The sequence below is a fragment of the Semicossyphus pulcher genome, unplaced genomic scaffold (assembly GCF_022749685.1).
Source record: "Semicossyphus pulcher isolate SPU_LCO1_2020_fin unplaced genomic scaffold, fSemPul1.0.p SCAF_5, whole genome shotgun sequence".
In the NCBI taxonomy this organism is placed as follows: Eukaryota; Metazoa; Chordata; class Actinopteri; order Labriformes; family Labridae; genus Semicossyphus; species Semicossyphus pulcher.
In genome coordinates, this window is record NW_027211726.1 from 22,426,792 (window position 1) to 22,452,843 (window position 26,052).

General features: G+C 41.1%; 2 protein-coding genes across 2 annotated transcripts; one reads left to right on the forward strand and one right to left on the reverse strand.

Annotated features, from left to right (window-relative positions):
• Window positions 1–734: 734 nt before the first annotated feature.
• mturn (maturin, neural progenitor differentiation regulator homolog (Xenopus)) lies at window positions 735–10,060 on the reverse strand. Its single transcript, XM_069681425.1, has 3 exons — window positions 9,625–10,060; window positions 4,825–4,947; window positions 735–2,274 (listed from the first exon to the last, which is right to left on the reverse strand). The coding sequence occupies exons 1-3, from the start codon at window positions 9,781–9,783 to the stop codon at window positions 2,167–2,169; spliced, it is 390 nt and encodes a 129-aa protein (XP_069537526.1). The 5' UTR covers window positions 9,784–10,060; the 3' UTR covers window positions 735–2,166.
• Window positions 10,061–11,614: 1,554 nt separating this feature from the next.
• Window positions 11,615–26,015, forward strand: sh3bp5a (SH3-domain binding protein 5a (BTK-associated)). Its single transcript, XM_069681424.1, has 9 exons — window positions 11,615–11,910; window positions 12,377–12,439; window positions 15,105–15,233; window positions 20,174–20,338; window positions 20,423–20,553; window positions 20,816–20,858; window positions 21,743–21,959; window positions 22,064–22,444; window positions 24,232–26,015. Exons 1-9 carry the CDS (start codon window positions 11,827–11,829, stop codon window positions 24,405–24,407), a joined length of 1,389 nt encoding a protein of 462 aa, XP_069537525.1. The 5' UTR covers window positions 11,615–11,826; the 3' UTR covers window positions 24,408–26,015.
• Window positions 26,016–26,052: the final 37 nt, after the last annotated feature.

The window sequence follows — 26,052 nt, forward strand, 5'->3', positions numbered from 1 at the left end:
CCCCAGGATAAGATAAATACGCCTTCAAAATAAAACCGGTAAACGCTCACTCACTTCTAATGACTAATAAAAAGAAAGTCCGTGTCTGTAAAATAGCCATAAATTATGTTGCTGAAGAGGTGCAGTACAAGCTCTCTTTGTTTGCACCTGTTGCTCTCCCATCCAGCCTTCATAGGATTATTCTGCCATAGCACGTGACTGACTTTATCCAAATAAAATAGTTGAGGTATTGGAAAAATATAGGTATTTCTATTGTAATTTACTTTATAGCTTACTTCTACTTCATATTTTTAAGTTCACCTGAATTGTAATTCTATAAAACGCCTTTTGCTAGCACACATTCAGGAAATTCACAAGGACTTTAACCACTTTTGGAGATCTGTCTGTAAAAGGTCCACTCTAAACTTCAGGAGTTTAATGCTGTCGCCAAGTAAGTCTTTGAGTCAAAAAGAAAAAGCCAATATGAATACCTGATCTATAGACGGCTTTGTGCTTTTACTGTGAAGGCCAAATCAAAGCTTCCTGTCTTTAGTTCCCTCCCTATCTCAAGCTTGACGCAGCCCTGAGTGGGCGCGTCAGGTGGCGCGTGACGTCAACCCCAGTAACACCAGCGGGCTGTTGGCACAGCAGCAGGTCACCAGTCCACTCTGTGATATGAAAAGCCTCCATGTTTGGCGCACTGTGTTCCATTAACTCCATGTCTCTAACAAAAGAAGAATCACGCATGGGCGACACTCTGTTCACACGTTTATTGAACAATTTCACACACATTGGAGGACAAACAGAAGATACACTGCATGATAAACATTCAAATAGGCAATAAAAAGTAAAAACATTTACAAGCCAAAACAAAAGGGCTAAGGATGAACCTCTGAAACAGTCTTGCATGTGGATCGAGTGGGTGACAGCAGCGGGGGGGGGGGGGGCTAAAGCATAGCAGTGCACTGGATGTGACATACAACAACACACTGTGAGATTAGAGATTACAGGGCAGGCAGAGGGTGGCTGTCACGTATTTTCTCTTTCCTGCGATATCACTCAAGGTTTGGGTGTGCACTTATTAAATTCATGGCTAAGAGACCTTTAAAGAACCTATGAAATCATAACAACACACACAAAAGAGGTTTTAAACTAGCTTTAGGAAGTTTTCTCATCAGATTGTGCTGAAAAAGGAGGGCAAACTGTGAGCCACCGACAGCCAGGAAGGAAGACTACAGGGCAGAAGAACGAGGGTGTCATGTGACAATGAGACACCCAAAACAGGGCTTAAACTGCAGCATGGGCCTTTGTCGTGATGGTCATATGATAGTAACACTGATTTAAATGTGACTTTAAACTCTTTGAGGTGTACTGCCTTGGAAACATTAAGAGACACACCTCAAAAAAATGATCCATGCTACTGTAAAGCTGCAAACTTTAATTTCAAAGTAAAGCGCCAATGTGTAAAATACTTCAGACTGAAATCTATACAACTAATTTCACTGTGTTTATAATGGGTTTTTTTTAGAACCACCACTGCTTCCTCACTTCCCTCCTTCTTTCCCTCCATGAGGTGGAAAATGATACCGCTTTCCCTCCTTCCTTCCCTCCCTATTCATCTGCGTCACTCCCTTTGCCTCATGCAGCCACAAACTGTCAGTTTCACCCATACAACTTTCATTTAGCTCTCATGTATACTCCGTGTCAACAGGCAGGCAGAGAAAGTAGGTTATCTGTCACATTCATCTCCGAAGCCATGGGGGAAATGTGTGTATTGCGGTAACATCTGACTGTATTTCTGCATAACAAAGCCAGCTGAGGCCCACGTAATATTGCTGTGCTGTGGATCTTTAACTAACCAGATGGTGAATCATTATGATAGTTGCATGAAGGTGGCCACAGCTCACGTAGCCTCAGTGTGTGCGTGTGAGTACGTGTGTGTCTGTTTTGTTGGTTGGGGGGGTTAAAACAGTGCAACAGAGTGCACTCTTTGGGAAGCAAAGCCACTGAGACATTCAAGAACATGGTGGTGCATTTTTAGCAAGTTGGCTGTAAATATGTTTGTGTGTGTGTATGCATGTGTGTGTGTTTTAATAGGAGTGTGTTGTTAAGTGTTTGGACGAAAGAGAAGAGGCCCAGAGGCTCAGAGCAGCTCTGCCCCAGCTGCAGGCCTCGTCTCGGGACTCATCACTGCTGGCTGACCCCCATCTGCTGGTGGTCGGGCCCTGGTTCCCCCTCCATGTCAGCGTGGTAATGCTCGAAACTGTCGTCCTCTAGGTCTGGAAGACCCAGCAGCTGGTAGGGGCAGGAGGAGAAGGTTGTGTCAGAAGTTATCACATAGAAATATAATATGTGTTCATGTGTAAATAGCACAAACACAATTTCTTCCTGTCCTGTACGAAGGCAGTTTAATGAGGCCTTGTTTATCTGGAAACAGACATTCAGTAGCAGGCAGAACATTATCTAAGGCATTCCTAACGAGTCAGGTTAGTCTCTTCAGTTCAACATCAATTGTAATGTGTTTATTGAACTGCCTCTTTTTTTGTGCATTTCTTGTCTTATTATTTCTTGCAGCAAGGTGTACAGGCAATAAACTAAGAAACAATCCATCAAAATTCCCCATGAAAACACACCAAAGACCTAAAAAGAATCTCCTCAAATTTTGGAAATAGGCATACAACTCTAATGTACATACAGTAAATAAGCAGCTACAGTTAGCCGCCTGCTAATCTTAGTATAAAGACTGGAAACAGCCACCGTGACTCCCATCAACACGAACAAACTCTTAAACCTGCACCTTTTAACCTCACCTAATTAAAACCCTATATCTTGTTTGTTTAACTGACCATAAAACCAAGGTGAACAACCGACACATTGTGCTTTTATAAGAGGGAATAAGCCAGAACATTTATCTCGGCTGCGTGAAATTACTTCCTCATTGTCCCAGGCCCCAGGAAGCTTCTGCTCCAGAGATATAATACTTTATTGAATGAGCTTCATGTAGGAACATTTGGCCCCCTATGGCTCTATGTATCCCTTTATTTCCTGTGTTTATGCTCAGCTAAGCTAACATGTACCTTTAAAGGTCCTTCTATTAACAATTAAGCTTCAAATCCAAATATGTTTAATCCTGATAATCTTTTAAACAAGTAATATAAAATACATATTGCAATCCAGTCTTTCTGTATTAAAGTGATAATCTCGAAGATTTCAGTTTCGTTCTCTTTGGCGGCGATAAACGATAATTGCGGGAGCACACATCCCAGATATCCAGACAGTGTTGGATGTGTGACGTCCATGGTTGGCACCGGTTGTAACTCTTGATTTTCCTCGCAGACGGACGGTTTGCCTTCATCTGAGCGTCAAATTTGTTTCTTTTTCTTTGGATTTTATTTTTGAAGTTGTATCTGTAGTCGTTGATCTTTTCTTTGTTTGTTCAGCCATAGTAGATTACTGTTTACTTGCAACACTTGCAGAGACCGGAAAAGCAGCCGCTGAGCTCCGCCTACCCCAGGGGTCTCCAACAGGTAGCTTGCAAGCTACCGGTAGAATGCGGCCTGGATTTTAGTAGCTCGTCAAGAGGTTAACAGAGTCTGTGCAAAAAATTTTACGACAATAAATGCACCTTGAAAGTCTCTTCCCACTTAAATTCAATCAAATACACACAATACAAAATAATAGGATAGGCCTATTAGCTGTCAATAAAAAATGGTGATGCTCCTGGCAAGTTTTTCAACGTCTGAACCTAACCAATCAGAAGAATGATGCAGCAACCTCCATCGACAAGTCGGGTCAGTTATGATGGATGGTAGTTGAGCTAAATCGAGGAGTTCGGAACAATTAGCAAGCCTGCTTGGCCAGATTTATGACGGACAGTGAAGGTGGCCACGCCAAGAAAAAGCAGAAAACATACAATTTCCACGGGAGAGTGAAAGTTTTTATTCACAAATGTGAAGGACAAGTGTGTGTGCCTCATCTGTGGTACCAACGTTTCAGTCGACAAAAGAATCAACACGGGGCGCCACCAGCAATTACAGGGATGTAATGCAAGAAGTAACTCTTGGCCACTTTCATTTTTTCAAAGTAACTCTGAGATGAAAAAAGAGATGACCCCTGGCCTATCCTCTCTGGCAGACCAACTACTGCTGGGTGATCGAAAACGCGTCACTAACTGGGTGCCGCTTGTGATTTTTTCCGCGAAAGTTGCACCAGACACCTAGTGCGTATTACTGCAAATGCAAAGGCTTTCATCAATGGGCCATAGGCTCAATCACCATTGTGTTACCTCATTCGGCGACAGATAGAGACAGACATTTATTTACATGAAAATCTTCGAGATTATCACTTTGAATACCCACTTAAAATGCCAGGAACAATACTGTAATGACATCATTATTGATGGCTAAATCAATAGTGATCCACTACACCATATATTTTGATTCTAAAAAACATCTTTCAGTATTTGTTGTTCCTGTTATTCCTATTTATTGTATAGCTTTATGAAGGAAGTGTCAAACAGTGCAAAACCCGCTCTTCAAATTGTGTCATGAAAATAAAACTACCCTTACCTGCCATATAGACAAGAATAATTTATAAAATCATAACAGATCTTGAATCCTGTTTGCTGCGCCTCGTTTGAAATATTTGCCGATAATCAAAGCAACATTTAAAAAGTCACATTTCTGGGTGTAGTTCAGCACGTTTTGTCCGTGCCAAAGAGAACAGAATGTATCAGGGTTGTAACAGACCAAGACACAGCAAGCAGAGGTCACTGAGCTGTGGTTCATGCAGTGTGTGAAAAAGAAAAGTGTTACTCCTGAGAGCGTCACGCTTTTGTTTCCTTACAGGCCTGAAGGACGTGAAGACCTTCTCCAGCACCTCCAGCAGAGTCTTCTTCCCGCAGGAGGAAATGTAGTCCTGGGCCAGCTGCAGGAAGGGAAGGCAGTCCTCACTCTCGCTCCACACGTGCTGCAGACAGATACACAAAGAGCAGCAACTATTAATGCAAGTGGGCATCTAACAAAACATCAAGAAATCATGACTACATTATGACTGGGGGAAAACATCATGTGTGCAGTCATCATCAAAAATTGTGCAAGAAAGAAGAGTACTATACAGCTTTATTTCCCTGAGGGTGAGCTCATTCCTTCATGTAATTGTAGTGATGTAATATTGTCACATTTTGCCTCCTGTGCAATGTGTAGTGACATAAAACCTGCAGGAAATAAACTGTAAATAAATGAAGCTGGGTCAGGGTCAATGAAGCACAAAAAACAGAACAAAGCAAAGAAACCCGATAAAGAGGCACTTCTTCAAGGACATGCAGCAAACAAAGCAGAAGATAACACAGACAAAGGTTTATTCACAATGTCCTGATTATTTGCCAAAGAAAGTGTAGGAAAATAACTATTATAGCAAGCTTGCTGATGAAATGCTGCACAAGGAAGTTGCTGAATATATCTGAAACACAGTGTGTGAATCTACTAGTGGTGCATCATTTTGAGTTGTTTCTACAAACCTTACCATTGCCTACAATGTTTGACACAATTATGAATGAAATGAGCACTTAGGTCAGAAAGGTAAGCATGCTAATGGTCAATAAAACAGTGTTGCCTAAATTGTTATTACTGGATATAGATAAAAATCTACTTCCTCATTGGTGTAAGACGTTGGCTCACTCAAAGCTCTGAATTCTCAGATTAACAGTGCAGCTATTTCCTCTTTACTTACTGTAAGTGTTATTTAATTGGAGTCAGAAGGCTGTTATGTTACTGGTAATACATTAGAAAGTCATTAGAGTGTCTGACCAAGTGCACAGAAAGAAATGATGCATTTTTTATATTATATTTTATAGAATAGAAATGATGCCTCCAACTTTTTTAGGTATGTCAATCGCTTGTGAAAATTCTAAGGTACTTTTAACTGATTATATACACAGTTTAAGGAGCTTTTAGGGGTTAAAGGCCTTAACACTCAAAGCATACCTTAAGAACATAAAGATAGCAATTTTCTGCTACTTAACTCAGACAAAAGTGAACTTATTGTGCCCCAAACACCTGAGAGACACGTTATCTAATGTTATAGCTGCCCTCTTTGGCATCGTCCTGGCATCCAGCACCACAGTAAGGAATCTGGGAGTTCTATTTATACAGGATGTGTCCTTCAACTCCCACATAAAACAAATATCAAGGACAGCCTTTTTTTTCACCTACGCAACATTGCAAATACCAGGCACATCCTGCCTCAAAACGATGCAGAAAAATTGGTCCATGCATTCGGTACTTCTATGTTGGGTCATTGCAATTCCTTATTATCAGGCTGCTTTAATAAGTCTGTAAAGACTCTGCAGCTGGTCCAAAGTGCTGCAGCACGTGTACTGACAAGAACTAGGTAAAGAGATCATATCTCTATATTTGATTCTCTGCACTGGCTCCCTGTAAAATCTAGAATAGAGTTTAATATCCTTCTCACCTACGAAGCTCTTAATGGTAATGCCCTTTATAGAACATTGCACTCTCAGAATGCAGGCCTGCTTGTGGTACCTAAAGTCTTTAAGAGTAGTGTGGGAGGTAGAGCCTTCAATTATCAGCCTTGTCTCGCAGGTTCTTGTGGATCGTTCAATTAAGTTGTATCACATGAGGTGGAGTCATGTTGTAGCCTACTGAATATCACCGAGGCTACAGGCCGAGTGCTGCAGATAATCAACGCAGTGATGATAATGTACATCATGACCTCGAGTGTGACATTGCTTTTGTGCAACAGCTATACAAGTGACAAGTAGTAGTAAACAGTAATAATCAACAGATTGTTTTTACTTTACCAACTCAACTAGTTCCACATCTTAACTGAAACTGGACTGTTGTTGCCAAGCAATGCAAATATGCTCATGCACTCTGTGTCTACAGGTTACTACAGATCAGTTACTTTGTATATATGATGTACATTTATCTGTAGGTTTTAATTTATCATCAACCAGTGAAATTAGAGTCTGCTGTGTGGTTCAAAGGTGCCAGCTTGATCAATGTAGACATACAGGGTCTGCTGTAATGTTTATTAACAGTATTCAGACCACCTGGCTGAGGCGGAGTGATACACAGAGTGAAAAGTCACAGTGATGTTTTACTCTATATCAGCACTCATGGAATGTCTTGTCCAATCACACTTGGTCAGAACTAACTGTTGTATCAATATTATTATCAGTCATTCTTATATTATCGTTATTATAGTTATTACTAATATTAGTCATATTTATGCTATTATTATTGTTGGCATTGCTAATTTAAGTCTCTATTATATGATGTTAATCTTGTTGCTGTGTGTCGGTCTTGATTGATACTATTGATACTTGACCCCCCAAACCATGAAGAGCATTCTTAGATGTGTTAATTATAAGGGGTTTGTTTTTCAATAAGGGTAAAGGTTCAGAACTTTTTGCCCGATATTAAGATAATTTATGGATACATTCATGGTTTGTAATGAGGTGATCAATCAACCATTAAAAGCCCCAGTTTTATAATCATTTATGGGAGAATTAATGCAAATGTATGGCAGAAAAAATTAGAGATTTTGTTTTGTAGTCTGTGGTGAGAGTTTTCTGAATCACGAGACAGTCATGTGAATCAGCCCGGGGAGACATTTTTCACAGTGTTGTAGACAGACCTGATATTGAGCCCTCATGCTGTGACTGCTGAGAGATGCTTGTTCCAGCCTGACACTGATGGATGGACTCACATGAGGGTGTGCCTCCGCTACACCACCGAAACCTCATCTTTCAGCAGATCTCACAGAACAAATCCAGTGGCTCTTGTTTTTCAGCTGTTAAACATTGTGTCACATGACCTCCATGACTAAAAACTACTAAAACTCACCCTGAGGGGGAAATTACAGACGTGGAAACATTGATGTGCAACTCCACTGTTATTATGCTGGAACTCATCTCACAGCACCCTCTAGTGATAAGATGAGGCAATTATTCATTTTTGTGAGGGGAAAACAAGATAAAGTGAGAAAAGGCCGATCTGAGCGTGCATGTGTGAGAGAGTGAGGAGAGACGGCCTGCGAGACGCCCTGCTGATAGCAGTATTGATCACGCGAAAGTAACTAGATCTCAAGACTCCTGCAGAGAGATATTGTAGCTGATTTAAGAGTGCATAGCAGACAAAGAGTGTGTGTGTGCATGCATGAGTGTGAGTGTGAATGTGTGCGTGTGTGTGTGTGTCCATGAGTGTTAGGGCTGCAGCAGTTGACATGCATTAGATTCCACAGCAGGAGAGAAGCTGAGGGTTGTGTGGGAGATAAAGTGAAACAAAAGAAGGATCAAGAGACAACAAACACCATGATGTATTCATGCACCTACATCTTGTGTGTACGAGCGTGTTATGTAACTCCCTGCCATGTTTTTTCTCTTTCATGGTAATGTTAATGAGAAGATTTGATTATGCAGGAACTGGATTCATTTGTGTCTATTTTCCATCTGCAGCCATGGAAAAGCCCCTGCTTCTGCAGCCTCCCTCTGCAGTCTGTGGGACGGACCAGGCGAAGCATGCAAACACATAACACAGGCACGCTCGGTGTGACATAATGTGTTATTGACACTACAGACGCTCTGGCTCCTGGGTCATCTCCATCTGCTCCCCGCCCTGTTAGCCTCTGTCACTGAGCCGGAGGAGGGAGCAGGGCGGGTCTGGCCTCAGGAGATTTAGGGCCCACGACACCCCCCACCTCAATTGTATAGGATATACTGTAGATAGTGAGCTGTGCTGAGACATATGATCAGAGTTGTGCAGCAGCGCCAAACAGTACCCTCCATGTTGTTTCTGGAGTTGATTTGAACAATTTCCAGAGATTCTGTTTAACAATTACACAAATTACACATGTCCTTATACTAAGACGGACTCTGATTTTGCTATATATAACTGAGAGTGAATGAAAACATTTAACAGCATCAACTATTTAAATTAGCTGTGTTTCATTGGGATAACTCAGACTCCTTTATCAGAGAAAAAAAGGCTAAAGGCTAATAGTCAGTAAAATGTGAAAATGCATCCTTTGTTAATGAGGATATTTGTAGCATAATTGCATCAACCTATTGAATCAATCAAGTCAGTGGATAGCCTGTGGATAGAATTACCTGCACAATCTGCAAATCTGCAGAGTTTGGCTTTTTGGCAGCAAGCAACGGCATACATTGCTATATAAAAAAAGATGAAAAAAAAATGAAATCAGTATATTTCGTTCTTATATATCAAAAGAAAGAGCTATTACTTCATTTTATTATACTGCGTGCGTTTCAAATGCAATGTGATGGACTGTCGAGCTTTTATTTTGAAAGTTACAGGCCTCCTGTTATTCTAACCTCCCTAGCGTGGTGCTGTTGGGTTCAGAGGGTTATCGCAGTTGATTATGATGGAGGAAAAAACACCATCGACTGAGGGGTGGGGGGGTGCGGGGTGTGGACCCAAATTGAAATGACATCATCCTCCATTCTTCGCCCGAAGCCCCCCCACTCCTCCTCCCCTATGTCCATCAGCTGAATAACCGGGACCAACCGGGACAACCCCACCTCCTACCCAGCCTCGACACACCTACAAGAACACACACACGCACACACACACAGAGCTCGAGGCCCTGCAGAGGCTCACTTACGAAAGTGTCGGTGCCGCCAGGACACAGTACGTAGAAGGAGACGCCGGGCTCTGCGTAAAAGTCCAGCCGCCTCTCGTCGTCCTCCTCGGCGAAGATGAGGTCGAACGGGTTACCGGAACACCACTTCTCCGCCGCCTCCACCAGATGCTTGAACTCCATCCTGTGTGATCCGGTCTGCGGTGTCCCTGGCTCCGGAGCTTGATCTCGATCTCTTTGGCCGTCACGGCGATGATGCTCAAGACGCAAAAAACAGCTGATCGGACAGCAGCATCAGCAGCCTCCACTACCGCATCTCCTCTACAGCACCGTGTGCATGTCCCGGGAACACAGATAACACTGCTGGTGCATAGAGTGTACCGGGTCTGCTGCTCATCCGAGCTCAAAGCCCCATTCCTCTCTTCCTCCCCACGTTATGAAATCAAGCCGTCGGTCGCATACATGCATACGCAGGAGGACGCTGGAAAAAACGCGATGACGAACAGTGAAACCGGGCAGCCGTCCATATGTGAGGCGCTGTATAGGCCGACTCCCAAATGTAAAATACTGTATCATTGTGATATCATATAATGAAAATGAGAATATACTCAATCCTCATGGAAATTTTACATTATACAGAATGAACAAAGCTATAATATGCACATCATTGGATGATTGCACTGGCGCATAAATACAGCTTTTATTTGGTATATTTAGAAATAACAAAGGTCACCGATTAACTAGAAAATGACGCCTTAACAACATGATAGTCAAGAAATATGTGCAAATAAGTCATGGAAATGCAAATAGCAAAATAAAAGCATATTTTTTTAAGAATCATAAGCTTTTAGGGCAGTGTTATTTTTTCCTGCACAGAAGAATGAGTAGGCAAGAACTTCGTAATATAAAAATAAAGAAAAAATAGCAGGTCAATTTAATTATTATTTTTATTATTATTATTATTATTATTATTATTATTGTTTAGTCAGAAAAATTAACTATCACAGTTATTTTGAAAAACTTTCAGACTTCCTGTAGACGCCACATTGGGAAGCACTGGTCTGCATAAATACTTCAGTGTTTACAGGCATTCAGCCCTCTGACATTATTATGCCTCCAGACTGACCCTTCCCTCCCTGCTCCCTGGAGTCCTCGCCACCAGAGGGCGGATGAAACCAACTCACAGACTCAGACTGGAGCTGCGTCAAGTTGCCAAGATGCACCGTCTATAAAACCGGAAATAGAAATATTAAAAAGCTATAAAAGCGTGACAAAACAATATCATAGGCTATAAGCTAAGTAAAGTAGCCTACATTAAAGTCACAGACACGATATCTTAATATAAATATTTTTAAATTAAATAAAAAAATTAGGATACATTATGTAATTTAATTTTACTTTTAAAACAAATTATGGGTTGAGACCTTAACAAAAGGTTAAAACAATAAATGGTAAAACATTCTCTGTAGGTTTGTTGTTTGAAGTGAAATTATTACACTCCAAATGTACAGTAGGCTCTGTAACCAACGCCATGCGATGGAGTGCATGTGACTGTGAGATCGCCGTTTCGATTCCTGGATTGGCACAATACCGCTATTTAGGAGAGAGCGAGAGCAGTAGTCAAACTCATTCATTACCATCACTAAAGTGCCTTTGAGCAATGCACACCATAGACATCAGACTGAACAGCTTCTTGTGAATCTGTGTATCTGTGAGTGTGACAAGGGATACCTTGCAGAAGGGAGTCGTGTCTTGGCAATACTGGCCTAAATAAATTAAGGTTTTAAAACCTGAGGATCAGTTAAAATCAGCTTAATTCAATAGAAGTTAAACGGAAGAAAAAATGTAGGCCTATGCTACACTTATGCTATGTCATAGCCTGCCTAAAATTACTTTTATTTTGAAAGTCTGAACAGGAAGTAGGCCTATTGATTAGTATAGTTAACTTAATACTTTCTTTATACAGTTCGTCCTCGATCCCGGGGTTACGTCCCTCTACAGTGCGTGTCGGACCTCTGAGTGTCCAGACGCGCCCCTCTGCAGACAGCGCCTCTTCTGCTCCTTTAAACCCTTTTAAAACCTGAACAATGCAACGTGCTCAGTGTAAAGGTTAGTGAGGGCGGATTACTGCTGGACACCTCTGCTGTCCAGCACCCCGGGGTCACGCTTTGTTGCCAGTGAAGACCCTCATTTTATTTTGCCAAAAAAATCCCCAAAAACGTGAAAATGGATCCTTTACAAAATGTGCACAACTGTGAGGAAGATTCGCGGTGTGCTGAGGAGGAAGAGGAGGTGGATCCGAGAATCCAGGTGAGATTTTTTTTTTAATAGATCCACTTGTGGTCACCAGTGAAAGTGACATTGAGATAAAATGGGAAAACCAGAAAATGAACTGTGGGTTATAAAACAATGTTAACCTCACATTTAGTGGACTATATACAGCCAGTAAAAGTCTGTAAAATGTGAAATAATACAACTTTATTTTGTTACTATTACATTATAGCAATTGCAGTTCCAGTTCCAATAATTAACTGAATGTGGACACTTTGTTTGACATGCAAATTAATGTTCCATGGTGTTCTTAAATAGATTTAAGAGTTTCAGTCCCTTGAAAGCTTTCTCAGTGCACACACACACACACTGCATGCGCAGTAATTTGGTTAACAGAAGTCGCTCAGTTTGCCTCCAGATACAAAATCTGTTTTAACCCCCCTCTGTCCCCTTTTCTCTCTCTCTCTCTGTTCCTTTCCATGCATGCCATGTTTTGTGTAAACAGGGAGAGCTGGAGAAGTTAAACCAGTCTACAGATGACATTAACCGCTGGGAGAGTGAGCTGGAGGTAAGACAAAAACACACCAACCACCAACACTGTTATCGTCATTAGAGCCTCTCCCTGCTGGGGTAAACACTTCCAGCCACCGAGCTGTAAGAACACACATCTCGTGGAGACATTAAGTCTTACATTCAAACACAAATCTGACCTGCTACTCTTAAGGAGTGGCAAATCCTGCCAGTGCTGTGAGAAAATCAATCTTGTGTCCGATAGTTTTGTGGGTTTTAGGAACTTGCCTAGCAACGAGGCCATTGCAACAAAACAGCTTACATGGAATGTTTTGCAAAGATGGAAATTTTCTAAATGTGTGAGCTGCTTCTGAGGGAAAATGTGGAAAAACTGAGGCAGCAGCTGAAACTCCTGCTTATTAAGGTTATATAAAACTTGCTACAAGTGGCCCAACTCTAATCTGCAAATTAAATATAATATTTGATTGCCACATTTAGCGGTATCTAAATCCCAAGTGCTCTCCTCCTTTCCTCTGCAACTTCCTCAGCCTTCCTTAACACACCAAACAATTTAAAAGAGGAAAAAGGCTGTAAATGCAGCGAGGAACAACAAAAACATGGAGGGTAGGTTTTTTTTTACGGTACTGGCTTGGATTTAATATGTACCAGAAGAGTTACTGTTCAGCAAAAAGTAAAAACATTCCAGAGGCAGGCGACCGTTTTTCTTTTCCTGTAAGTAGGCCTCCTCTGTTTCTCTTTGGACCTTCGCTCACGTCCCAACACCACAAACCAGAGCTGGAATATTTTTAACTACAGACAGAAAAGCAGACACAGAATGCATGTCACAATGTTGGGTATTGCTTAATTCAGGTTTTCATGCTAAATACTGGATTCTTAGAGATCCTGGTTATATGTTTTTGTCTGTTATGAGGAAATAAGCCGCTGTTTGTTGTTTTTTGGAAAATATATGTTTTCCAGTGCCTTGGCAGCTATTTTAAGCAACAGTTGTGTCAAGATATAAAAATACACAGATATAACTAAAAAGAAGAAGAAGAAGATGAAGAAGGCGATGCATACTGAGGCAGAATCAAAGTAAGGGGGCTGAAGAATGTGAAGTGCCCCTGGCAGGCCACAGGCTGTTTTCCTGCAGAGCCTGGACTTGATTAAGGACGATGTGGGGAAGATTCAGAGGATTCAGGAAAAGCTCAGGCAATGAGGTTTAATCCAACGTAGCCAAGAGGCCTACTCTGTCAACAAAAAAAAGCAACATAAACCTCTCATGTGTCCTGGCTGATGTATGACTCTGTATGGTGGGCACAGATAGATCAACAGTTTGTGCCTGTAGTAAAGGCTGCATCGGTTGTATACAGTTTGTGTCAGCCTGCATGCTGTGTCACTATCTTTTGACAGGAACAGGAAGTCAAGAAACATAATGATGTCAGAGGAAGTATGGTTCCTGTAGCGCCCTCTCCGTTTTCCTTCTTTTACACGGTCTTGTATTCCTGTGTCAGTTTTAGGAAGAGGATGCAGGTGCTGCTGCCTGTCAAACTCATTCACACACACAATACACAATACACACAATACGCACAATAAAAAACTAATGGCGTACCTCAGTTACCTTGATATAGATAAAATGACGACAGACTTCACTTGTGAAAAAGAAGGCTAAAAAGGCTAATTAGGCTAATAATTGCACACACAGAAAATAAACCAGCGGGATTTTCACAACAACTCTCTTGGCAACTAACCAATCCTGCAGAAAAGATAAAAAATAGCTGATATACAGCTGCTGTGTGTGCATTTGCTTGTATTTGGAGTAATTGTTGAGTGATGACTTGAATTAGAAGAGTCACATTCGAGGCACAAGGCCAACTTGAATCCGGTCAGCAGGACAGCAGGAGCCACAAGGCGAGCCAACTTGTGACTAATGTTTAACACATTAAAAGCACAACACAGAGTTCTGTTGAATAAATTACTAGATTTTAGTCAATGATTTTGTTTTGGCCTTTTATACCTTAAGGACAGTGGATATTATTGGAAATGGGGAAGAGAGAATGGGGTATGACAAGTGGCAAGGGGCCAGCGGCATTGAGGACTATGGCCCCCAGTACATGGGTCAACGATTTAGCCGCTGAGCTAAACCAGCGCCAGTCAACACAGTCATTAATTTTTTAACATTTTAAAGAGTTTTACCTTTAAATGAATTGAAGTTTCTGGATTGATGTCTACAATTTGGTTATACTGTACTTCGATAGAACTGGGCTTTGAGCTGTATGCTAACATCAGCGTGCTACCATGCTCAGAATGACATTGCTAACATGGTAATGTTTTACAGGAAGTGTGGCATCTTTGAAGCTAACATATGCTACTTAGCACTCAACACAAAGTTAAACTAACGCTAATGGAAATGTTATTCACTCAGTAGAGGAAAAATCAACGCTTTAACTTGATGGCTGTCCGACATGAACAGTCAGGGGGTCACTGAAGTCTGAAAAATCTTCTGGGGAAAATGAATGTCAATACTAGATTCTCTTGAGTCTTGACCAAGACTGAGAAATACTGATTAACATGCTGCTAACTAAAAATGGCTGAAAACGCTTATATCTCCTTATTTTTCATAGCAATGTATACATTTTCCACCTTCACAATTCAGCTTTACTGTAGGTTATTGACATGTTTAATTGACATCATCTGTGCGTGTGTTTGTGTGCGTGTGTGTGTAGGACTGCCGCCAGCGGTTTCGGGCTGTGCTGGTGGAAGCAACAGTGAAGTTGGACGAGCAGGCGAAGAAGATCGGACGAGCTGTGGACGACTCCAAACCGTACTGGGAAGCCCGCAAAGTAGCAAGACAGGTACACACACACACACACACACACACATACGCACACACACGCACTCACAGAAGTAAGCTGGAGTGACTCTGAGGTCTGCAGAGTGATTGTGAGGGCATGCTCACTGAGGATTAGCCATGAGAAGTTTAAAGAGCTCAGCTTATATCTACTTAAAGGGAGCAGAGTCACATGATGTCTATTTTTAAACTCAGTCTAAGTTCTGTATGCTAAGCTAACGTCACACACACATTGACTCAGCGTGGGGAGGAGAAATTTGTGAAAGTTGCCCTGAAATTTACCATATTTTTGCATAATCTGACTTGCTTTCTTTGCTGCATCTCAGACGACTCTGTGCTTGCTGCATGGCTGTGGGTAGATACAAAGAAGGGGACTTCCACACTAAACTATACTGTTCCCTCTCCAGTGGGTCATGTCCTTTACCGTCTATTTGCGCCAGCTCGTTGACGCTTTGGTCTGATTGGATCGCAGCAGAAATTTTGAGTCCAGCACCCCCCTCCTCTCAGCCAATCGGGGAGAAGCTTATGAGTCATTTATCAGAAGGCTGACATTAGTGTGTCAGGGCTGAGCTGTCAGGCTGAAATAGATTGTGTATATGTGTGTGTCTTTGTGTGTGTCCCTGCTTATCTCTGTTGCAATATGACAAATTACCGTACCTGCTGGTGGCTTCTGCTTCTGACAGCAACACGTGAGAGCCGAGGATTACTTGGAGGTTTGAATTTTGATGGGACTTGCGTTCACATGAAAGGATCAGAAGACCTCCCTAGTTTTGTGTATGCACACGAGCATTTGTGTGTTTGTGTGTGTGTATATGATCAGGGGGTTTCAGTACAGCAAAGCCGATGAAGGCCTCGGGTTAAACTGGCTTATTGCCTAGTAATGATTTATGGATGAATATTTAATATTTAATACATGACCTACTTTAAAGGGATTCAAATGCTTAGCCTCAGTGACCCTACCAGAACAAACACACACACATACTATATCACGTCTACCCTCACCCTTAAACCAGTCTCATCCCCCAGCCCCCCATGTTTTCCCCCCTACATTCCAGCAGACTGGGTGGGGGTGTGAAGGAATTTGCCTGTACTGTCCTATCTTTTGTCCTTTTTACCCAGCATTCTCTTCTGCATGGCTGACTGTCTGTCTGTCTGTCTCCTTGTGCCCCTCTCAAATCCCCACACTCCTGTTTCAGTCACCTCTCTACCTCTTCACTCATCCCTCCAAACGTTAAATGTATGTAGACAAAGGCGTCAGACAGTATGACACTGTCTGACACACCAGCGTTTGGTAGGGTGATATGAGCAAGCATCATGCATATATGAGGTGACAGCCTGTCATTGTATTTCAGACCAAAATGATTGTATTGTTTGCCAAAGAGAGTCAGATATTGTGGTCTCCATGACATCATATAAATTAGCTTATAACAATGCTTGTGTACACTGTGACCAGTGCTCAGCAGGCTTTTGTGACCTAAAACTCTCTTACCGCTTTAATGCAAGTTAGTCACCAAGCGGCTAAAGATTTGTCATTTGTTGAAATGCTTTTTTGCAACAGCTTCATAATATAATCCCTGTTTTCAGTCAGCTCAGACACTGACACTGTGAATACACATTAACCCTGCATGAGAAGGGAAGTGTGCTGCTGCTCTGTCCAGGAAGTCCTGTGAAAGACGAGCATTTTTGTGTGACTTCTTAAATCTCCAACTTAAAAAAAACATTGATGGATACTGTTAGAGTGTCAGTTCTTTCTCGGTTCCTCGCACATGGTATCTCCTCATCAAATATCCATCATCCTCCTTCTGTTATCCTTGTCTCCGAGCCTGGGAAATGGGTCATGACGGGGGACAAAGCGGAGGGATTCATCTTCGCCAGTCAAACTGAGAGATTAAATGCAAAAACAACTGTTATCTTCCTTTCTCTACCTCTACACCTTCTCGGTGGGCCCTTCACAACCCTGGATATCATATCTAAACACAGCAACACTCAGATATCACAACAACTCTGACGCAATAGATTCCAGCTTTTGAGATTCTACAATTAGTGAGAGAAGATGCAGACCTGTGCTTGCTCATGTCACTGTTTGACCCTTTATCATAAACATGGCTAACAGTGGCAGGGGGTCGAGTTACAGGGGTTAATATATCATAAAGTCTGGAAAGGTCGTGAGAAAAACTGTGTAACAGCTGAGAGAACTACACTGACCTTTTGGGGAGACACTTATACTAAAGCTGTTAATGTTTAGGGTGTCGCTGGTAGTGACGAACCCACAGAGACTCAGAGTTTCACTCACTATTGGTGCATTTAAGCATGTAGAAACTCAATGATTTGGCTTGACGTCTCCCAACTCTACGGATGCAACAAGTATCTAATCACCTAAGCACCTAAGCACCTAGCTGGTGAACATGAGCAGAGCTAAGTGGGTAAAGAGTTCCCCAGGATTTGGTGGTGACCAAAACAGAGCGTCAGTGTCTTTCTTAGATAAAAAATAGGCAACTGTTTAACACATTTACTTTGATAATTTGCTATAGTATGTATTTATAATGTGAAATCTTGTGTTGAGAGCTTGTTGACTGGCCCCTATGTGGATAATATTTTATGAATGTATGCTAAGTTAACACTAAGCGTAAGTATTTGCATATGCTAATACAGCAGACTGACTGGCTGACTGTCTAACTTTATTGATGCCAAACTCTGAAACTTATGAGAAAGTTACATTGTGTCATATCGTGAAATCTCACATATAGCACGTAGTGAACATATGTATATAAATACTTATTATATATACTCAATTTGCTCCTGTTCTGATAAGGCATATTAGCAGATTAAGGTGGATGCAACAAAGTTACTAACTCTTTTTACAATTTAAAGTTATAATCTCGAAGTTCTCTGTTTCGTTCTATTTGGCGGCACCTTTTGGTGAGAAAAGGCAATTGCGCGTGCATATGTCCCAGATACGCAGACTGTGGTTGGCTCCCTTTGTTACGGTTTTAACTCTTGATTTTGCTTGCTGACGGTCGCTTTCCTTTTTAGACTGTTTGCCTTCATCTGAGCGTCGAATTTGTTTCTTTTTCTTTGGATTTTCTCTTATTTTTGAAGATATCTGTTATCATCGATCTTGTTTGTTCAGCCATAGTAGATTACTATTTACTTGCAACACTTGCAGAGACCAGAAAAGCTTAGCTCCGTCTACCCTCTCTGTCAGACGGACCACTGCTGGGTGATGGAAAACAAGTTGTTAACTGGGCGATGCTTGTGATTTTTTTTTCGCGAATGTTGCCACAGACACCCAGTCCATAATAATCCTATATACTGCAAATGCAAAGGCTTTCATCAGTTGGCCATAGGCTTTCAGCGATAGATAGTGACTTAACAGACATTTATTTAAATGAAAATCTCTGAGATTATTACCTTAAGTTGCAGCTTGGGTCAAGTTTTTTCATCTCAGTCATTTTTATTGACTTTTGGAGACTCAACAACAAAAAAGACATTTGGATTGCAGACAATTCATATTCAAACTGTGAAATGGTCTATAGTTATAACATGAATGGACGGCTTCATTTCATAGTTGAAAATGGCATTTTTCTGCAACAATGTTACAATAATCCATTCAAAATGCTCAGGGGTAGAAAAACAAACTAGTATAGGTTCTGTTCAGACAGACAATACAGTTAAAACAGACGGGGCGTACTTACAGACTGAAAGGGTATGTCAGCTTGTAAAATGTCAAAGGGTCACACAGCAGAGCACTTACAACAGCTGATTTCCCTTCAGTTGAAAGGGAAATGTGTCACATTGAACTGCTGCACTGAACAAAATGTACTCTAGCCCTATAAAGATTTTAAAGGACCAGAGGTAAAGTATCAGCAGGACGGCCTGTTCTTGCATAACTTCGGATGTCTCCGACACAAGTAACATAATCTGCCAGAGGACTTGGAGAGTAATTCTGCACAGATGTGTTGAAGTAACTTCTACAAATCATTTGACTTTCATAAAATGAACGCCAACATGGGAAGGAGGATGAGGATGCTGTTTTTCTCTTCATATATGTATGAAATATGTATATGTGTATGCATAAAAGCCAGAGCTCCTTTTGCTTTTACTTGGAACACATTTATATAAGAAACGCATGTTGTCAAGTTGAACATTTTCATGCAATGTCCCTCTTGTTAACATAAAAATTCTGATGGTCTGTTCAGCTCAGTTTAAAATGTCCCCATGATAAATGTCTCCATTAGATTTGAAATTGTCAAATTACCCATTTTAACCAGATTGTCTTTAGTTATTATATCTTATCCTTTTAAAAGAAATCTGATCTGAGTTACTGTAACTGCTCAGTCTTGGTTTTCAGCCACTTCACTGACCTTTAAGTCCCGCCAGTTGGAGTGGAGAGAGTGGGTCCAAATATGTCCAGCATGACGGGAATAATCCTCCTATTGACTGTGACTGTGGGAAGGAAGAGCCCACTGACAATGTGTCACATTTCCTTATTGACAAAGCTTCTGTTTGTCTGTTAGATCAAGGAACTGTTGTCTTTTTGTGCGTGTGTGTATGTGTGTGCAAGCAAAATCTCTGCGTCCCTCTGTGGCTGTCATGAGGAATCAACCATGGTTCGTGCAGAGGAAATGCAGCTTACAAATCGGCACTGAAACACAAGAACTACTGTTGCACCCATGCCATGTGAGATGCAAATGCTCGACCAACCCGCTGGTTGAACCAAAAATAGTGAAACTTTAAATGTAAATGGTTTGAAAGTGTGACAATGCTATGATGCCTTAGCTTTTTCACACTTTCAAGGCATCAAAATAGATTGAAAATTCTGTCATGAACCCCTGAGCTCCAAAGCAGAGATATTTTCCACCTGACAGTTCAAGTAACATTTTCTTGCAGGTAGCTTGCTTCCACATTTAAGGTCATTTAAACTCCCTTTCTCTTGAACTACAGGCCCAGGTTGAAGCACAGAAGGCCACCCAGGAGTTCCAGCGGGCGGTGGAGATCTTGCGGGCAGCCAAGGAGACCATCGCCCTGGCCGAGGAGAGGCTGCTGGAGGAGGATAGTCGCCAGTTTGACTCAGCCTGGCAGGAAATGCTCAATCATGCTACACAGAGGGTAAGCACATGATGCAAGACCACTGAAAAATACATAAGGATTCAATTTTTCTAAGGTTAAGAAAACCTTTCTTGATTGATTCAGGTGATGGAGGCCGAGCAGGCTAGAACACGCAGTGAAGCGGAGCACAGAAAAACAGCAGCAAACTACAACTCCTGTATCAGCCACATGAGGCAGCTGGAGAAGAAGCTAAAGCGCACGATCAACAAATCCAGGTCTGTGCCTTTGAATATTTCCTTTTCTTTTCCCCCTTCTTAGGCCTCGCTGTGAGTCAGTGTGAGAAAGAGGGGCTACATTTATGTCATCTGATGCAGTCCAGATGTTTCATGTGTGGGTTTTGCAATGTTGGGGTGTGCTCCCTTCGTAAGAGCCAAGGAATGTGACTGCTCACAGAGGAGTGTTATTCCTCCAGCCATTTCTCCAGTGACAAGTTTCTCCCTCCCTCTCTTAGTTTTTCTTCTTTTTCTCTCCCTGCAGGCCGTATTTTGAACTGAAAGCCAAGTATTATCTACAGCTTGAGGTATGTATGCTAGCAGGCTTTTAATCAATTGTCATTGGTTTGAGTTAAAGGCTTGAAAAAACAACAAGCTATTTCAGCTTGGATTTCAAGTCTCAGCATTTTGTATATTTGTAGACATGTCACATTTCCAACATGAAAATGAAAAAACAAATGAAAACAAAATGGAATTAAATCAATTTGGCGATGTCCAAAAATGCAAACAATTTTGTGGATGAGGATGCATTTCACAATGTTTTGGCTGACTCGTATATTCAGCTGTATTTGTTTGAGCCAGAAGAAAATGCAGCAGATTAAGGCAGAGGCTGAGGCTGCAGCTGCTGGCACGCAATGTATCCTGGTTCATGTAGGCTTTGCTCGCTTTGGGAGCCGGAGATTTTCTGAGATATCATCAATAATTGTAGCAAAAATTCCTTTAGATGTTCTTAGCCAGCCAGCCAGAAATATTTTACATTTAATCAAGTACAACTCAAGAGGAATTGTGGTATCGTTAGTGAACTCTTAGCTTTCTATCGAGCACCATCATACTTTGGTTTATAAAAAACTAAGTTTACCTGCAAAACTAATGACATAACCATCAGCTCTTTTTGTGTTACCCAGCAAATGCTAACAAGTTAAACTAACATGCTCTAGCCAATACCTTATAAGCATCTGCATGCTAGCATTGTATTGTGTGTCTGTTAGCTTACTAAGGTTATCATTAAGCTAAAAAAACACTTATAGTATATACAGTATAAGTGGTATACTATAGCATAGCCATAGTACAGCCTTACAGAGCTAGCATGGCTGTGGATTTGTGTTGTCTTATAAAAACACATTACTTATATTTCATAACTTATATAACTGATTTACAGTTTTATAAACAAACTGTGTCTGGATTTCTCTAGCAACTGAAACGTCTTGTGGATGAGCGTCAAGCCAAACTTGTGGTTGCTAAAGCAGAGTACCGCTCAGCACTACGAAACCTAGAGAGCATCTCCGAAGAGATCCATGCCCAGCGACGGTCCCTAGCCATGGGGACCAGGGAGCAGGGTGTTGGTGCGGAGGGAGACGGGGGCAATGAGGACATCGCTAACTTTAAGATGGAGTCAGACGGTTTGTCAAGTGAGTATAAATAAAGCAAACACATTTAAAGACCACCCACTTCATTCACATTATAAGTGTTTGTTGGTAAATCTGTGTGTCTGCATGTTTAATGTGTGTTTCAGTGGTGTCTGTATCAATCGATGAAGAGGGCAGTCACAGTAGCGGCTCAGAGGAAGAGACCGACTCTCACTCCACCTCCTCTCCCCGAGCCGTGCCCTCTTCACCTTCCTCTTCTTCCTCTCATCCTTCCACCTCGGTCTCCACCCCCCTGGACATGCCCTGCCCTTACCCCTCCTCCTCACTCTACACCCCCTGTTCCTACCTTTCCTCCCCTCCCTCCTCCTCCATCCTTTCCACCTCCTGTCCCGGGGGCCTGGAGTTAGTCGACCCCTGTAGCTCTCAGGACCCAGACTCAGCATTCGGCTCTGGGCACGCGTCACCTCTCCTGGGCCCTCGCAGCCAGTGCAGTGGAGCTTCCTCTCCAGACTGCGACCAGGAGAGAGGTGTGTGTTTCGTCAGTGTGTATTTGGGGGGTGATTTCTGATGTAGTTCTTTATTCTATACATTTACTTAATCTTAAGTATTTGTAGGGGGAATTAAAGGAAAGGCTGATCCACACAGGTTTTTGTTTTGTTTCTGTATATGGACTATTGTATCAGAGACGTCAACTTCACTGTGTAAACAAGGCTCCAGGAAGTCACTTTGTCTAGCTGCCAATGAATTAGTCATTTTGATTTTTTTTTCGTTTCTTTTCTTATACAAATAAAACTACACAGCTTCTAATTATAGGGCTTCAGAGGTGTTTTGAACTTCTGACAGATCGTGGCTAGCCTGTGCTAAGCTATGCTAACCAGGTAATGATTTGAAGTACTGTAGCAACCAACATTGATATCTATCAAGGGCGTAGTTTTTAAATTACTGAATTTAAATTTTTCCCAGGATTATTTAAAATATGATTCATGTCATTATATCTCCTAGTAGTGTCGGGGTAGTTTAGCTGACAGAGAGTGAGGACAGAATTATTTCTCTGCTTCATCTGCACTCTCCCTGCCTTATGAAGGAATTATGAATTCACAAACAAATTATTATTGTTTCATCATTGAATGAAACTGTATAAACTGTAAAAAATCTCTGTGTCTTTATCTCCACCTTAGTAATACAAGTTTTTTGTAGCAGTAAATTTTATCCTTGATTTTATTCACGCTTTCATGATGATGTGTTTTAATTTCACTGTAACCAAAGACATTCGGGCATCGATGTTAATTAATATTAGTATGTATAATATTCAAATGAACTGCACTCCCTCAGGGAGAGATCAAGAAAGAGAGAGAGAGAGAGTGCATGCATATGGACAGTGCGGTCATTTGAGCATTGAAGTTTTTTATTGAAGTGTATGAACTGAACTGTAGACTGCAGCTCTTGTTTGCAGTGACAGACTCATATGTACGACTACGACTCCTTCACAGGTTGAAAGTGCAACCGTAACGTGTATATCATATATTGTATCATATATTTATTATTGGACAAAATTATTGGTAGGGACAATTCAGCAATTTCTGTATATTGGTAGGGATGTTTCATCCCTACCCAATTCTACGACCTTGATATCTATATTCGTATCTCAGTCTGGAAAATAAAGTAGCAAGGCATGTTTTCCACACATGTATATTTGGAAAAAGTAATTGATCCAGCTGAACTTTTTTGGGGGGTCTTAATTGAAAATGATCAAAGTTCAAAAGTTGGAACTTTAATAGCAAGAACTATTAAGAACGTTTTAAGTAATATGCATATGTAATGTCTGAGGTTGTGAGACTTGAATCATAAATGTAGACAAATTGTACACATTTTAAGAGCTCAAAGCGGTAACATTTTAAGTTGGACTTATAGATTTTTGTTCGAGTTTGTCTAACACAACACTGTGTGGATTTTTAATGGCTTTTAAAATTAAATCAATCTTAGGCAAAAATCAATTATTGATATTTCACTTGGGAAGATCGAAAAGCCCCTGATTCTTTTAATAATAAAACAGTAAAGCTGTCAAGTGAAACCAAGAGTGTTTGTACAAAAATCATGAATTGCTAGTCTGCATTTGTGTTGAATTTTAACCATCCAATTCTTTGAGGGGCTTCCCATTATCTGCCTGAGTACATTTGCTGACTAGATAATTTTATATGGAAAGTGCTTTGCTTGAATAAAGTTTAGCTTCAGTCAGCAAAGATAATTATGTGTATCCTTGGTTTACTTTAACAGATTTGCTCACCATTTCTGTGTTTCTGCATGTTCACTGCAGGTGACCGAGCAGAGGGAGCGGAGGCGACGCTTGAAGCCGGTTTGAAAAAGCTAACATTGACTGTAGTACAAAAACGAGAAGGGGACTCTGAGGATGAACAAGACCCCCATTACGCTAACTCTGACATCTCCTCCTCCAGCTCCGCCACTCCCATCCTGCTACTTAACAGTGTCTAATGAGTATCTAACATATTTACCTGTGCAGCTTCAGGCCTCAAACTGAACTTTGGCAGAATGTTTGAAACAGGCCAGGATAAAGAGAGCAAGCTGCACACTCCAACCTGACATTATGCCCATTTTGTCTAAACATCAGATTGTGTCATATTAAAGGTGCTATACGTAGTATATTGGAACATCAGTACATAATCCTCAAAAAAATATGAACCTGTGTGGATGTATTGTGCACAAATATACACAGGAACAAAAGAATTGGTCTTTATTGGTATTAATAGTGCAGGTGTCATTCAAAAGACTACATTTCCCATTACCTCCCTTGCTTTTTGTTGCTTTTTGTAATTGAACTGACATTGAACTTGCTCTGTTTCTGGAAAAAAAGAAGAAAAAATAGGACTATTTTGTGCCATAAAGACATTTTGATCTTCAGCAGAATAGCAAATTGTCTTACCTCTGTCATAATACAGAGGCTGTCAATCATTTCAACAATGGTGTAACTAGTCTACAGCTTTATTGTGATGTGTCAAAGTAAATCATTTTGGTGGTAATTTGCTACTGGTGGCACCAATCAGAGATGTTTCGTATAAATGTGAATAGTGAGCCTGTTTTTTTGATCGCATCTACACATAAGGATCTAAGTGGGACAAAACAAGCTGTCAGATGTGGGATAATGTCTCATTCTGCCTTGATTATTGAGCTCCTCCTGTTACTCCTAACTTCCTGTGAATGAAATGTAGGGTGTGGAGGCTGTGGTTGTGGTTGTGGAGAAGTAGTTGTCAAGAAGGAAACTGGAGTGTAAGCTGCACTCTGAGCACTAAACTAAAGAAGAGACTGTCTTCAGATGGGACTGAACCTTCGAGACAAAAATGGTCTTCCATTTGTATTATGTATGTAAATGATTGAGTGAATGTATTCTTTACTTCCGCACACCGTCTGATGTGGTGACTGCGGTGATTGAGTGAATGCTTTTTTAAATGTGTGTCTTTGTGTTTTAGAGAAACTTAAATACTACCCTGTAGACAGATATTCTATATTTATACACCTGTATTCTTGTATATAAACAATGTGTTTTGGTTACTGTTGTTGTTGTGTAACACAAATAAGCAATAAACATGTGCTACACATAAGCAATCATTTTTATCCAGCCCCACTGTACATACATAACTGCGTACATAAGTCCATCCCATTCTTGTGAATGCTGCTTGATATCTATAAAAGGTCAAGGCCACTGTGAACTATTGTCCATCCCATACTCGACACCACAATATTCAATGAGGGGAGATCTTCAAATTTGAACAAATATCGATGTGGATTCAACGATGAACTGAACAAGATTTTGGTGGCTAAAGGTCAAGGTCTTTCAAAGAACATTTAGGCCACAACTCTGGAATTCATATTATAATTAAAACATAATTCCCTATACTGTCTAAAACAGGGGTCTCCAACCTTTTTTCATCTCAGAGCTACTTTGAAAAAATGAAAGTGGCCAAGTGCCACTTCCATTACATCGCTGTAATGCTGGTGGAGCCCCATGATGATTCTTTTGTTGACTGAAACGTTTGTACCACAGGTGCATACACTTGTCCTTCACATTTGTAAATAAAAACTTGCTTTCCCACTCCCTGTTGGAGATAGTCTGTTTTCTGCT